The sequence below is a fragment of the Perca fluviatilis genome, chromosome 20, assembly GCF_010015445.1.
Source record: "Perca fluviatilis chromosome 20, GENO_Pfluv_1.0, whole genome shotgun sequence".
Taxonomy (NCBI): Eukaryota; Metazoa; Chordata; class Actinopteri; order Perciformes; family Percidae; genus Perca; species Perca fluviatilis.
In genome coordinates this window covers 6,706,272-6,722,100 of record NC_053131.1, presented here as the reverse complement: position 1 = coordinate 6,722,100, position 15,829 = coordinate 6,706,272, and the positions used below count along the sequence as shown (strand labels likewise).

At 43.3% G+C, this 15,829-nt stretch overlaps 1 protein-coding gene across 1 annotated transcript in view; it reads left to right on the top strand.

The window, feature by feature from the left end:
• The window catches only part of mark3a (MAP/microtubule affinity-regulating kinase 3a), a 62,477-nt gene that overhangs the window by 3,653 nt on the left and 42,995 nt on the right, over positions 1-15,829 (top strand). The window contains exons 2-3 of the mRNA XM_039785399.1: positions 4,249-4,431; positions 6,120-6,173. Of these exons, the coding sequence (XP_039641333.1) occupies positions 4,249-4,431; positions 6,120-6,173 (237 nt within the window). The remainder of the gene's footprint in view (positions 1-4,248; positions 4,432-6,119; positions 6,174-15,829) is intronic.

Here is a 15,829-nt window from a genome sequence, read left to right as displayed (position 1 = left end):
ATTTTGATAAATGATTAATCTTTCAAGTTTTTTTTTTTTTTTGTGTGTGTCTACCACCTAGCCGCCTGGTGTACATACTACATCCAATTTCACACACTTTTGCGTCACCATATGCAGGTTATTTTGATGGCCATTCTTTAGTGTTTTCTGAATCGAGGTCATTATCAACAGTTAAATTGATAATGAAAATAATCTTTAGGTGGAACTATAATTTAAAATGGAAAATGAAGAATTAAAGGCGCATACTTTGCTGGGAATGTCAGCATTACACTGTACCGGTTTAAAAAGAGTCTCCCAACACTGAAAGCAGCTGACCAAATGCTTTTAATCTGAAAAGCCACTGTGCTGGTTTCCGGTTTCGGGGTGTCTACCAGTAGCGGGCTGACTGGGATCTGTGCTGCTGTCTCGCTCTCTTGTCTCTCTGTGGTTATCTGCTCTCTGAGTTGGGAAAGTCTGGTGTGGTGGGAATCTCTATGGGCATCATCAGTGTTTTCCTGTTGAAACATGACGGGCGCCCATGCAGCCAGGAGACACCGCAGTCTTGTGAGTAACCACTGAAAAGTCAAGGATCACATTTTTCCCTTTTTTTTTTTTTCTTACAGGAAGTTGTTAGCTGGAAAAATGGAAATGCGTGCGGGGTTTTTTTTGTGTGCAAAACTTTAGATTCTTCTGTGTTTTTATGATTAATAATAAATTGAATTTATTTAGTGCTTTTCATAGACTCAAAGTTGCTTAATTATTAGATGAAATGTTGGAATGTGGGATAAAAAACTGTCCTACAGGTGTTTTTTTTTTTTTTTTGTGGCATGTCTGTGGTATTTTTAACTCCCCTGTTATCACTGTAGAAGGAAAATATTCTTTTAGTGACTTAAAGTGTGTGTGCTGCTTAAGAGAGAGTTTAAAGTGACCTTGTTTACATTTTATATCTACTTTTGTTAGCTGTAAAATAATTCACAGAGATTTTTAAAAGTTTATTGTGATCATGTCCTACCTAGTGGGAACTTTTATATTCTGTGGTATCTCTAAAAGAAGAGTTATTTTAGCTGTAATATCTGCAAACTATCTTAGAGAATTAGTTATGTAACTATATATATTTAATTGGATTGATGCCCTGTGAGGTGAAACCATGAAGTAGAGTTAATGTTTCTTGCTTCTCATGTTGGACCCCTGTCCCCATGTGCTTTTATATGAGATTCTAGGTTTGCGTGAAAGTCTAAACTCTTGTTATTCGTTCCCCCACCTTTTATCATTGTCCTTTTTCCATTGTCTCTGGGCTGAATGGGGTCAGTTAGGTCAGGGATGGGCAGAGGGCACCGGTACTGTTAATGAGGCATCGCTCGGACAGTCGATACTGAGCCAGCACCGAGTATCTATCAGACTTTTTTTTTTTTTTTTTAGTTGTCACAGAGGGTTGTGAGAGAGTGCTTTTGAACACAGCACCCAAAAAAAAAAAAATCAATCCCTCCATTGGCGGTGCTGCTGTCAGAGCTATGCACCGCCAAATCCCAACACCCGCACCGAGCAGTTCATCTTTGATTACAGATGCAAACCAGAGTGCACTGGGGTTTCTCAACGTTGAGTGTACTGTAGACGTTTATGTTATCCATTTCACCTCTCAATATATTCCTTTTTACAGCCTCACACTCAAACTGTCTAAATATTGTTTAAACTGTCAACTGCTAACTGATATTGAGACGAGATGCATTAAGATCTGGGCGGTTTAACCACTCTGCTGAACAATTGACTTGGGTTAAATCAGAACAGTAGTGTGTTACAGTATTTGAACCAGACTTCTGTTTAGGATTGTGCCTTTTTTTTAACTTTTCATTAACCTTTTTTGAATCACGTGTTGCTTTATGCTCTGCTGCACATCCTGTTTTCAGACAGTCTGCACCACAGGATGTGACGTTGGCTGTAGCTGCTAACCAGCTCATGTTAAAGTTCATTTTGTAGTTTTGAAGTTTATTCTTGTATCACCTTTCAAACTTTCAAGTGGTGTGTGCTTTACATTAGGCAAAAATGCAGTGGAACAACATTTAAAAACCCTATGACTCTACAACAAAATCTAATGCATATGGACAAACGGAGAAGAAAAGAAACGCATGATTGCTTTTGTTATGGTCGCTTACCTACAGGACAAGAAATGAGGAAGACATGAGGCAAAAATATCTGAACTAAGTAAGAAACTGTCTGAGATGACAATAACCTGGTGACATTTATTTCAGTTAAGTTGTCAGTTACTTGTGCGTGAGCGTGACCTTTATTTAGGCAAGGCAGCTTTGTGTACAGCACATTTCAGCAACCGGGCAATTCAAAGTGCTTTACATAAAACATTAAAGAGCAGTTAAAAATGATTAAAAAAAATTCAATCATTAAAAACGATTAAAAAAAAAAAAATTAAAAACGGATAAAAGACGAGAATGAAATGTACAGTGCAGTATAAGAACAAGTTAAAGGAGTCCAACTCTGGCCTCCCAGAGGACTTAACCAGTTTCAAACTGGGCCTTCCAAAGGACTTAACAAGTTAACAGAGTCCAACTACTTTAACTCATTTTCTGTTGCGACACAGGTTCCCTACCTGGCCTCCCAGAGGACTTATAAATTCACAATTATCTAAAGAAAGGCAACATCAAAAAGAAAGGTCTTCAGCCTTAATTTGAAAGAGCTGAGAGTTGCGGCGGACCTGCAGTTTTCTGGGAGTTTGTTCCAGATATGTGGAGCATAAAAACGGAACGCTGCTTCCCCCTGTTTAGTTTGGACTCTGGGGACAGCAAGCAGACCTGTCCCAGACTACCTGAGAGATCTGGGTGGTTCATAGTGTAGTAGCAGATCAGAAATGTATTTTGGCCCTAAACCGTTTAGTGATTTATAAACCTGCAAAAGTATTTTTGAAAACGGTTCTTTTTAGGGAGACCTGTAAAGACACCGTTAAAAGCATGGACAAGTTTTTAGTCTACAGCTGGTCCAGAACTCTGCTGCAAGGCTGCTGACCAGGTCCAGCAGGATGTCGCACATCACTCCAATTTTATACTCCTTACATTGGCTTCCGATCAAGTTCAGGATCCAATTTTAAAGTTCTCATTCTGACCTTATAAAGCTTTGCATAGTCAGGCACCTGTTTATATCTCGGACCTGCTCCGTCCGTACACTACCAACAGGTCCCTCAGGTCTTCTGACCAGGGACTACTGGTGGTCCCACGCACTCGCTTAAAAACTAAAGGGGACCTTTCCTTTGAAACCTATTCCTCCAAACCTGTGGAACGCCCTTCCTACTGTCTTATGTCCTGCAGCCTCTGTAGAGGCATTTAAACTTTAAATTTAAATTCACTTTTGACTCATGTTTGTAACTTTGGGTTTTAGGTTTTCATCTTTAAATGATTTTCATTGGTTTTTCAATTTTTTTTTCTCTCTTTATTTTCTGTTGGATTTTGCTGTATTTTTACAAATGTTTATCATGTTAAGCACTTTGTGACTTTGTCTGTAAAAGGTGCTATATGAAATAAACTTATTATATTAGTATGTGGCAGCCACTGACAGGACAAGTCTTCCCAGTGCATTCTGGTTAGGGAAATCTTAAGCAAATCAAAAACCACCCACAAGCAGCCGAACATGTTCCTAAACTGAAAGTTTGTCTTCATTAGGATTTAAGTTCATAGAAATGTTAGCAGTGCAACTCGAGTGTTCATTTGGCCGTTTGCATCTTAAATGATCCATTTTTAGAACTGAAACCATTAGTTGATTGACAGAAGATTAATCGGCGACAATTTTAATAATGGATTCATTGTTTTGTGGTCCCAATATGATGCTAAACTGAATATCTTTGGGTTTTGAACTGTTTTGGCAAAACAAGCATTTTAAAGACGTCAGAGTACTCTGGGAACTATTTTCTGACATTTCATTGATGCAGTGATTCAACATTAATCAACTAATTGTCAAGTATTAAGCAAATGACACGATTATCACCTTTTTTAAAACCTCACAAATGCCATACAGTAACTGTAGGATTAGAAAAGGAGCAGTGTAATATCTTCCTCTAGTTTTAAGGCTCTGATATTCGGTTGATGAGATGGTGAAACTGCCTAGAAAGCATCTTATCAGCCATCTGTGGAAGGAAAGCTTTCCTTGTCTGGATGCAGAACTATAAATATCAAGTTTATTTTCTGCAGAGTCTAAGTGGATACGTCACACTGGTTCAACATGAGTCACAGCGTGTGCATTCAATAACCCTAGCTCTCTTCTCCCCCACAGCACACGTCTCACAGTAATGGACGTCAGGAGATCAGCACGCGCTCGGCCCGGACCGGCGTCCGATCCCGCACCTCCGAGGAGCCGCAGCAGCCCCACGTCGGCAACTACCGGCTGCTCAAAACCATCGGCAAGGGCAACTTCGCCAAAGTCAAACTGGCCCGACACATCCTCACCGGCAGAGAGGTGAGACGGACGCGATGGCTGATTTTTACACACAGTGAGGTCACGTTTTAGCTGATCAACTTTGCTACTCTTATTCTGAGAAACTTCACTTGGGTCAACTCTGATAAAATGCTGAAGAAATCGTAGAAATATTGGTAAATAAGAATATTCTTGTGGTTTTGGAGTCAGAAAGTAGGTCAATTAAAATGCACACCGAGTAGCCATGAGATCTGTGTAATCTTTCCCTCCGAGTCCTTGTAGGATGAAAAGATAAAAATTTACATTCTTTAAATAGAAATGCACCAAATTAAGCTAGGCAATTTTTTTTTCTTTTTCTGTAACCAACCTGTACATTTCTGTAACCAATGCAAAAAACAACAATAAAGTAGAGAAATAAAGTAAAAACATATGCAAGATCAGATTAATACTATAAAACAATACTTAAAGTACACACAGCCTCTCTTGTGTCTACAATATGTGCTCTGTGGGCCTGAGTGTCGCCACCAACAGTTGGATTTACACATTTTACGTCTGTATTGCCATTACATTTTTTTGGGGGGGGCATTTTCGGCCTTAATTTTGATAGGACAGCTTAAGACATGAAAGGAGGGAGAGAGAGGGGGAATGACATGCAGCAAAGGGCCGCAGCTCGGAGTTGAACCCCGGGCCCGCTGCGTCGAGGAGTAAACCCCTATATATGGGCGCCTGCTCTACCAACTGAGCTAGCCGGGCGCCCGGTATTGTCATTAAAGTTGACCTGGTTTATTAAAGGTTCACCAAGTTTTGAGATTCTGTGTCCCCTAGGTAAATAAGTTGAACCACCTTTAGTTAAACATCTACACACTACATTTGAACTATCACAACCGTTGAAAGTGGAAACGATGGAATTGTTTTATCCGTTTGCAGCTCTTTTCAGACGAGAAGTCTGACGTTTCACTGCAGGTTTTACACTCCCTCTGAGCTCTACGGATGATTTTTGGTGGGGAATAACACTGCTGGGCAGACATCCAGTGTTTATTTCAAGCCAAATCTCTCTACTTCTTTTGTAGCGATTTTGAAGTAAGAAATCTGGCATGTAATTCCCAGTGAGATCTGTAGTACTGTGTATTATTCTTTGATCAGACAGTTCCAGATGCAATTCAGAATGAAGCCCAGACATCTGCTTGTGTCTGGACGGCGTTAAACATTTCAGAAGTAAAGTAAAAGGTTTTATAGAAACTCTGTATAGGTGCTAGTATCAGGTACCTTTCAGCCCTACCAGCTCCATATACTGACAGAGTCATGGCTCCAAACCTTGTTGGCAGTAATGGATGTTTTCAGGGGCGAGTCGCTGCCGCGTAGCATTTAGATTTCTCCATAATTGATGAACAGAAAGAGCAAGCTTCTCCTTAACGTTGTACGACATTTTAACGAAACGTTGGTGCCCTTTCCCCCTCAATCCCCTTCCGATTCTGTTGTTAATTATTTGGCAGTACATTTATTTTATTTGAATTTTTTCCCTCAAGGAGGAAGTTGAAAGGGTCTTATTGCTCTCTCAGATTGGCTGCAACGTCTTTTTAAATGACAAAGATAAATTCAGTTTCCTGTGGTTGTCTCTTTGCTATTTGATTGATTTTTCATATTCCACTTCCCCTTTTTCACACTTCTGCTGTTACGTCTTATTTAACTCACTTGCGATTTTGTGTTTCTCTCTCTCTCTCTCTCCCCAGGTGGCAATTAAGATAATAGACAAGACGCAGCTGAACCCAAACAGCCTTCAGAAGGTAATTTACCCGCCTTCTCTCTCACGCTGTCACGTTGTACTCTCACTCTGTGGCAGAATTCATTTACAAATTCATGAAGCACAACAGATTGGGTATTAATTGTGTAAATGGGGAGCAGGGCATGCTGGGACTGAGCATGTATTCTCCATATAGAGTTAAGAGCGATTATTATTTAAGTGCGATGCTTTTGCAGTGGAGGAGATGATTCGGCTCTACATGGACTGGATTTAAATGAAAACGTTGGACTGTAAAGCTCTTTTTTTTTTTTTTTTTTTTTATCTGACCTGAGGTCGTAAAAGAAGTTTCTCGGTCAGTGGTGGAAAAAGTACTTTCACTCCCCTCGGGCAGGATCCTTTTTTTTAATTTTGGTTTGTTCTGGAAGTTTCTGGGTGTCAACCCCCCAAAAAAACATCGAAATAGATTCATAACAAATTAAACAAGTAACCATAGGGTTTGTCACATAGTGGCCCCGTGGTACGCTCCATAGGGTTTGTCACATAGTGGCCCCGTGGTACGCTCCATAGGGTTTGTCACATAGTGGCCCCTTGGTACGCTCCATAGGGTTTGTCACATAGTGGCCCCTTGGTACGCTCCATAGGGTTTGTCACATAGTGGCCCCTTGGTACGCTCCATAGGGTTTGTTACGTAGTGGCCCCGTGGTACGTCTCCATAGGGTTTGTTACATAGTGGCCCCGTGGTACGCTCCATAGGGTTTGTTACGTAGTGGCCCCGTGGTACGCTCCATAGGGTTTGTTACATAGTGGCCCCGTGGTACGCTCCATAGGGTTTGTTACGTAGTGGCCCCGTGGTACGCTCCATAGGGTTTGTTACGTAGTGGCCCCGTGGTACGCTCCATAGGGTTTGTTACGTAGTGGCCCCGTGGTACGCTCCATAGGGTTTGTTACGTAGTGGCCCCGTGGTACGCTCCATAGGGTTTGTTACGTAGTGGCCCCGTGGTACGCTCCATAGGGTTTGTTACGTAGTGGCCCCGTGGTACGCTCCATAGGGTTTGTCACGTAGTGGCCCCTTGGTACGCTCCATAGGGTTTGTCACGTAAGTGGCCCCGCGGTACCCATAGGGTTTGTTACGAGTGGCCCCGTGGTACGCTCCATAGGGTTTGTCACGTAGTGGGCCCCGCGACGCTCCATAAGGTTTGTCACGTAGTGGCCCCCGGGGTACGCTCCATAGGGTTTGTTACGTAGTGGCCCCGTGGTACGTCCATAAGGTTTGTCACGTAGTGGCCCCGTGGGTACGCTCCATAAGGTTTGTTACGTAAGTGGCCCCGTGGGTACGCTCCATAGGGTTTGTTACGTAGTGGCCCGTGTGGCGCGCTCCATAGGGTTTGTTACGAGGGGCGGCCCCCGGGTACGCTCCATAGGGTTTGTTACGTAGTGGCCCCGTGGGTACGCTCCATAGGGTTTGTTACGTTAGTGGCCCCGTGGTACGCTCCATAAGGTTTGTCACGTAGTGGCCCCGTGGTACGTCCATAGGGTTTGTTACGTAATGGCCCCCGTGGGTACGCTCCATAGGGTTTGTTACATAGTGGCCCCGTACGCCCTCCATAGGGTTTGTTACGAAGTGGCCCCGTGGGTACGCTCCATAGGGTTTGTTACGTAGTGCCCCGTGGTACGCTCCATAGGGTTTGTTACTTAGTGGCCCCGTGGTACGCCTCCATAGGGTTTGTTACGTAGTGGCCCCGTGCGGGTACTCCATAAGGTTTGTCACGTAGTGGCCCCGTGGTACGCTCCATAAGGTTTGTTACGTAGGTCCCCGCGGGTACGCTGCATAGGGTTTGTTACGTAGTGGCCCCGTGGGTACGCTCCATAGGGTTTGTTACGTAGTGGCCCCGTGGTACGCCCCCCATAGGGTTTGTTACGTAGTGGCCCCGGGGTACGCTCCATAGGGTTTGTTACGTAGTGGCCCCGTGGTAACTTCCATAGGGTTTGTTACGTTAGTGGCCCCGTGGTACGTCCATAGGGTTTGTCACGTGTGGCCCGTGTGGGTACTCCATAGGGTTTGTCACGAAGTGGCCCCTTGGTATCGCCCATAGGGTTTGTTACGTAGTGGCCCCGCGGTAATGCTCCATAGGGTTTGTTACGTAGTGGCCCCGTACGCGCTCCATAGGGTTTGTTACGTAAGGCCCCGTGGTACGCTCCATAGGGTTTGTTACGTGAAAGGCCCCGGGTACGCTCCATAGGGTTTGTTACGTAGTGGCCCCGTGGTACGCTCCATAGGGTTTGTTACATAGTGGCCCCGTGGTACGCTCCATAGGGTTTGTTACATAGTGGCCCCGTGGTACGCTCCATAGGGTTTGTTACATAGTGGCCCCGTGGTACGCTCCATAGGGTTTGTTACATAGTGGCCCCGTGGTACGCTCCATAGGGTTTGTTACATAGTGGCCCCGTGGTACGCTCCATAGGGTTTGTTACATAGTGGCCCCGTGGTACGCTCCATAGGGTTTGTTACATAGTGGCCCCGTGGGTACGCCTCCATAGGGTTTGTTACATAGTGCGCCCCGTGGTAATCGCTCCATAGGGTTTGTTACATAGTGGCCCCGTGGTACGCTCCATAGGGTTTGTTACATAGTGGCCCCGTGGTACGCTCCATAGGGTTTGTTACATAGTGGCCCCGTGGTACGCTCCATAGTAGTGGACACGTTCGCTGACGTGCACTAACATGTGCAAGTGGCACGGTGACTAGCCAATGAAACGTGATCATTACAGCGTGGGACTAATTTTAATTATTTGATGTACTGCTGGGTAGCTTAATCTGTAATACCTCCATAATTTATCAGTTGATGTATATGTTTTAGGCTGCACGATATGAGGAAAATATCTATTTGCGATTACTTTGACTGATATTGCGATTGCGATATGATTCACGATATTGGAGGGAATGATCAATTTTGTATCATTATTCTCATTTTCATTGAAATCTTAAAATGAAAATGATTTATAGTGTGATTTTTGCGAGGACTTAGTCAGTAGGATGGGATTTGTAGGCCGGGACGTCTCTGCAGCACTACAATACTTGATTCAGAATGGTTTGACACAGATTTTGCCTTTTTAACAAATACTGCGCCGCAACTGCTATTTGGATATTGCACTAGTCCATATTGCGATTTTGATACATTTGCAATTAATTGTGCTGCCCTAATATGTTGTATTATTAATGAGATTTTCTAAAGTAACTAAAGTTGTTAAATTAATGTAGTAAAAAAAAAAAACTTCATCATATCCCTCTAAGATGTACTGGTAGCATAAAATGTTAGCCTGACAATCCAGACCCACATCCAGATGTTGGGTCTGGGAACTCACCATTGGCTGGGCTCAATCCAGGGGCGGGATAAACGGTAGTCTTTCAAATTCCCTCTGCACGCAATAGGGTAGCGCTACAACCAGGCAGAGCAACGAAGAAGGTAGCGGAGCTAGTTGACTTTTAAGAATGACTTCAGTGCCGTTCTTTTCTCAAAGAAAAGCTTAACTGCAAGTCTTCTAGAGTCGCGTCCAAAGCCGATTCGAAAGACCACTGTTCGCCAGCAGCAGCCATAAGCCACCTCAAAATTGTAATTAAGTAAAGTACTTCAATTCTGTTTTGCCAATTTTAAATTTTTCCAAGATTTAGATTTTTTTATTTGAACACCTTTTTCTGGAAACTCTTTACCATATTAACCGTTCAAGAGAAACAGAATTTTTGTTTTGTTTTTACGCAGTGAAAAGCAGTTAGACCTGACAGTTGAAGTCAGTGAGCTGAGAACGAGCTGTTCCTCTTTTTTGTGTGTGTGTGTCTACACTCATGGCGATATGTGTGTGCGCGCGTGTGGTTGTTTTGATCTGTGCCGCTGTCGATTTTGGCTCTGTCTCTCGGGTCTGGAAGTGGTTTCAGGGAAGTCAGAGCGATATCGACTCTGCAGCTCCGGAGGCTTTCGTGCCCATCAGACAGCGATAAGGGGACGGGGGCAGAGCGTGGCGGCGGCAGCGGCTGCTGCTGTGTTAGGTGTTGATGGTCAGCCGCTCCCCCGTCGGCCCAGGCCCTCCTCTCCCTCGTCCCTCTCGGCGATCGGCTAGTGGTTTTCCATCAGTTTTTCCAACGCTCTCATTGATTCTGGCCTTTGTATCCTCAGAGGCCCGGGCCCTTTGGCGTTGGCTGTGACACGGCGCTGACAGAAAAACACTGAGTCATGACGCCGCTGTCCACGGAAACACAAAGCGCCAGGCTTTTGTCTGCCGTCCTTGTTGTTTTTAGGTAACTGCTTTGTCACGGTCGAGGAAAAAAAACAAACTTTTAGGAATTTGTCGGGTTATCTTTCAGCCGCTCGCCAGGGACTGAGATTTCTTTTCATGTTTATTTTAAGGAAATGGAACACACTTGGAAAAAAAGAGACTTTTTAGTATAGTTTTTCATGATTGGCACTTTAAATGTTTCCACTCCTGTCACATGTTTCCATTTATAGGCTCACTTTCTGTGTTCCTTCTTTTTCTTTTTCTTTTGGTTGATGAGTTTAATATTCCGAGTTGAAGGAAATCCTGACATGGATTAGATTTTAAGGGTATGCAGCTCAGGCGTTGAGGCAGAGTTTAGAGGGATATGATCCGGTGTTTATTTTGCTCTGCTCTCCTCTTTCCTCTGAGCCTGTGCTTGCATCAGAGCCTCCGCTGCTGCGTCCTGACCTCTTATGTAACTGGAAGAATTGGCGAGAGGCGGATAGCGGGGGATATCGTCTCTGAAGCCTAAATGTTTATTTTCAGCCTCTGTTCTTAATAGTTTAGAGGAGCGGAGTCGACGTTCACATCTGTCACTGGCTCCTGGCACACTGCTCTCAGCTCTCACTCTGTTCTTCTTCTTCTTCCCCTCCTCTCTCTCTTCCTAATTCAACCTGTCCAGGTCAAAGGTCAGGGAGGGAGCGGGACACTTGGAGGGCTTGATTAAATGTAAACAACCTCTGCTCCCTGGGCTGAGGTTTTGTGGTTGCACAGCGGTTATTTAAAGCCTTTTTCGATGTTATTTATCGCACCGTTTCTCAATCTGGAGGCAGGGATCAAAAGAATATGAATAATAAGAATGAGTAATACAATGAGAATGAGTGAGTGTTTTTTTTAAACACTTTTTATTCAAAAATAACTAACTAAATACTTGCAGTCTGTATTGAACCTCTGAACAGTATTTGAGCACTGACTTTAACATTACTAGGGTATCGAAATGTCTGTTACTGAAAACTGGCATCAGATACTTAGTCTTGTTTACTTACTATTTTATTTATAGTTTTTATTATAGTATAGTTATATATTCTGATTTTAATCATCTTTTTTACTATTTCCAGATTTTTTACAGTTTGACTACTTCAAGGTGGCCACTAACAACATTTTCAGTATTTTCTTGTGAAATGCTGTAAAGTTTGACTTTTTCAGGCCTCTAAAAATGATGAAACAATCACGTACATTTTAGTTTTTAATTGAACTGCGACTGAAATCATAATCCAACCAGGGATGAGAAGTAACCGGTAGACGTGGCTTCATATTAAAGACCCACACAAAGCAAAGAAGTTGGGATCCACTGGACTAAATTGGCCTGGCATTAGTGCTATAACAATTCCAAATGTTGCTGTACAATTTACTGTCTCAGAAATAATTGCAGTTAACAATATAATTGTCTCTTTCAGTCAAATTTATTACTTTTGTAAACCAATTACAGTTTTGAATGAATCCCAGAATACATCTTTTGGTTATATCACAGTTATGTGACCCAGATATTGTCATATCGCAGGTACACGACATATGAAGTAAACTACGCCTCTTTATTATCATGAAACATTTAATATTTTTGTCTTAAATAAACATAAAACTGACAATTACCATCAACAGTGATAACCCTTAGGACCTTAGCTAATCTTAGCAATGAATTGCGGTTAAACAAAGAATTGGCGATTATGTCAAACAATTTGCGATTAAGACAGTTATGTAATAGTTGTTACAGGCCTACCTGGCAAGAAAGATTTCGAAAGCTCCTAACTTGTCGCTAAAGTTTGTTGTTCTGTTGAAGTGTGCCGGCCGATCCCAAGCAGCCTTCTCTTCATCTGTGGCCTCGTAACTTTAGAAGTCTGAGACCAGCCAGTTTTGTGTACGGTCTCCTGATCTCGGTGTGATTGGAGCAGTTGATTTGAACCAGAGTGTGTATTCCCTCAGGTTAATTTGTGTGTCCAGATGGGAACAATACCATTGGAGCATTAGAGAGACCAAATAACAGCACTGAGACGTCTCTGTTGTTCAGGACGCTGAGCTTAACCAAAAACTGCACCCTGGGTATTTTTTCTCTTGCCTGAGATAAACACTGGGGGTCACTTACAGCAAAAGAAGTTGCACAGACATGCATCGTTCTTAGCTGATGTTGCTGTAATCTCAGTTGTTGTGACTCGCCTTTAACTCTCTGACCTGGTGTGATGAAAGTTTACGGGAAACATGCAGTAGATGATCAAAATCCGCAGGATTTTTGTTTACGAGTCTCCGATAAGTTGTAATTTTTGCAACCTAAACGGGAAAATGCAGTTTTCCCCTATTGTTTGGACTGAAACAAGGCGACTGAAAGGTGTGATTTCACCCTCAACTGTGTGTCATTTGTCCTGAAGGTGCTTTGTCTGGATCACAAGAGCGGTTGTGTAATCGGGACAGCTTGATTGCATCATCGCGGTGGTATGACTGGATCACCAGCAGGTTTACCTTGTTACGTCCATTATGTGGTGAAGCATTGCGTGTTTTTTCCACTAATTCTGTTAACATACCTGACAAAGTATTTCCATGTACACATCTTTAAACCTAGCCAGGTGTCTAAAGGACTGTTTTTGCTCTGCAGGACATTACAGACCGTGTCCTTAACAGAAAGTATTAATATGCTAGTCTCAGACTGACAACCTAACCACCCCAAACAGATCTGTTCTCTCTAGTAATCAGCAAAAATAGAGTTCCTCTTCTTTCTGTAACCACAGAAAACCAGCTGAGATTTATTCCTCTTAGCGCTCACACAGTACTACAGTATTGCAGAGTATTTTCAGTAAAATTATGTGCAGATCGGCATTACAGGCAGAGTGTAATGACAGTGAGGAGAGACCTTAGGCTCTTCTTTTTCTTCTCCTACTCCTCCTCGTCAGCAGCCAGACTCGTCCTGGTTCAGTTTGTGGACTAAACCCTGGCAGTCACCTATCAGGACGCCCCAGCTTTGGGTGATTTTTGGACAGAGCCACGGCGCCGCTGCAAAATAGCCTCTGGAAGGAACTTGTTTTGGTGGAACGTGTACGTTCAAAGGTTGTTTTAGTCGTACACAGAAAACTCCGATTGGACAGATAGTCTAGCTAGCTGTCTGGATTTACCCTGCAGAGATCTGAGGAGCAGTTAACCATAGTCCTCACAAATCCACCGGAGGTTAGAACGCCAACACAAAGGAAGAGGAAGGTGACGGACATCCGGCACCGAAACTATTCCCTAAATTAATCGTCGTCGACATAGACTATATGCACAGCAGTTACAGCGAAGCAGTCCATGGCGAAGAAATTGTTAGATCTCAGGCTCCCTTCCAACAATGTTCTTACATAATATGTATAAAAATAAAGAAATCGGCTAAATGTAGGATTAGAATTTAAAATAAAATCTAATATTGTGGTTGGTAGGCAGGGTTACAAATAATAGTTTATATCTATCTATCACTCACTCACTCACTCACTCACAATTGTATTATCTGACTAAAATGTTAAAAGTAAAGCTATAAAAAGATCTTCCATAGTGCCGCTGAAACATTCCCATTGAACAACTGACACCTTTTTTAATAATTAATCTAATGTCAGTCATTAGGTGGTGAACTCTTTAAAACTGGTTTTGGGTGTTTTAATTAATGGGACAATTTGTTTGAATGTTTTTTTTTTTTCAAACAAAATGAATAGTTTGAACACTTTGAGCTCCGATAACTTTAGAAATGCGTGTTCTACTGTATGTATTTGCTGGTTTGGTTGGGGGTATTTTGGTGTCTGTTTTCTGGCTGCGCAGCCTCGCAACTTGCCCACACTGTGGCTACTCCTGCCCCATGAAACATTGATGCCTTTTTATATTTTTATGGAAGGGAAGAGGGCGAGGTGTAGTTAACAGCGGATCAATAATAAATAGCACTCGAGTTCCTTTTTGTGCCTCGTACAACGGAAGACTGAAAAGCACTTTTGGCCGTTACAAATCTGCTTGTCTGGTCGCTCTGAGTGCTGATGGGGGTGGGGGGGCGGGGAAGAGAGCGTGTGTTGACTGAGTGTCTTGTTATTAGTGCAGAGGCGGGAGATGTGAGGGTGCATGTTTAGCTTCATTCAGATCCTCTGAGGCCGGATCAAACCGACTCTGTGCCGCTGCACGGAATCCTGTTGCGATTGTGTTTGGGCGCTGACAAAACGATCCCATTTCCTTGTGCAGTGTGTTGACGTTGGCACCGCACAAGGACCAGTGTTTGGGTTTCTTAACTCATGATCTCTTGTTTTAAAAACAGCAGTGTTGATGGAAGAACCGGATTACAGGTCTCCTCGTCACCAGCGATGGGACACAAACCATGTTCTCCCGTCTCTCCGTTGGCCACCTGTCAAATATAGCTTTCACTCTAAGGTTCTCGCATTAACACAGAGCTTTGCACGGTAACTCCAATGCTCGGGCTTGGGTGCGCCTGCGCTGCGTTCCGCTTTTGTTTCCGTCCTCCGCCAAGCGCCGTACCGCACCGGGAGCGTCTCAGAAGCGGAGCGTCTTGCTGCCCGACTCACAGATTTTATTGTCTCTACTTTACAGAGCCATCACATGTTTATTAAGCTAGTATCTACCCTCCATTCCAAGCACTCCTACTTCAACTCCATGCCATCTCTTTTCTGGCGTTGTCCTTATGGAAAGTATCAGTGATGTCATATTAGGTTATTTCAACCTCCAAGATGGATCTTTTAGCGGAGCGCCGCTTCTGGGAGGCGCCGCGGCTGGTTGAATATCAAACAATGACTTGAATGGCTGCGACTGCTCACGGGGCACACCGCGTGCCAGGAACACAGCGCAGACGCGCCCGGTGGAAGTTAGGGGTGAGTCACCTGCACATGTGGCCGACCTACTGGAACCTTATGTGACAGCGCACCCTCTAAGGTCTAACCTGTCCGATTTGCTAACTGTTTATGGCGCCCGTCTTAGGACCCGGGGGGGGGGGGGCGAGCCTTGGAGCGCTCTGCATCCTCCAACACGATCTGCGGTCTGTGACTCTTTCAGACATCCGTTAAAGACCTACTTTTTTAAACGGGTGTTTGGTTGACCTGGCTGCACTTTATAATTTTTTTTATGTAGGCCTATTACTTTGTGATTTAAATTGTGCACTGCGTTTTAATATCTATCATAATTTATGCTTTATGTAAAGCACTTTGTGATTTCATTTTTTTTTTTTTTTTTTAAATCTGTGGAAAGCGCATTTTATAGATATTTGTTATATGCTTTTTCCCTATATTAGTACAGTTTGACACACTGATAATAGTCCCCAAAATTCTGTTTTGTATATTGTTTTCCACACAAAGTTCTCAAACTGTGAAGACGGACAACTACACCTCAAGATGGACAGACATTTTAATAACTTCAGTGTAAACGCTCTACTCCTTATTTCTCATTTTTAAT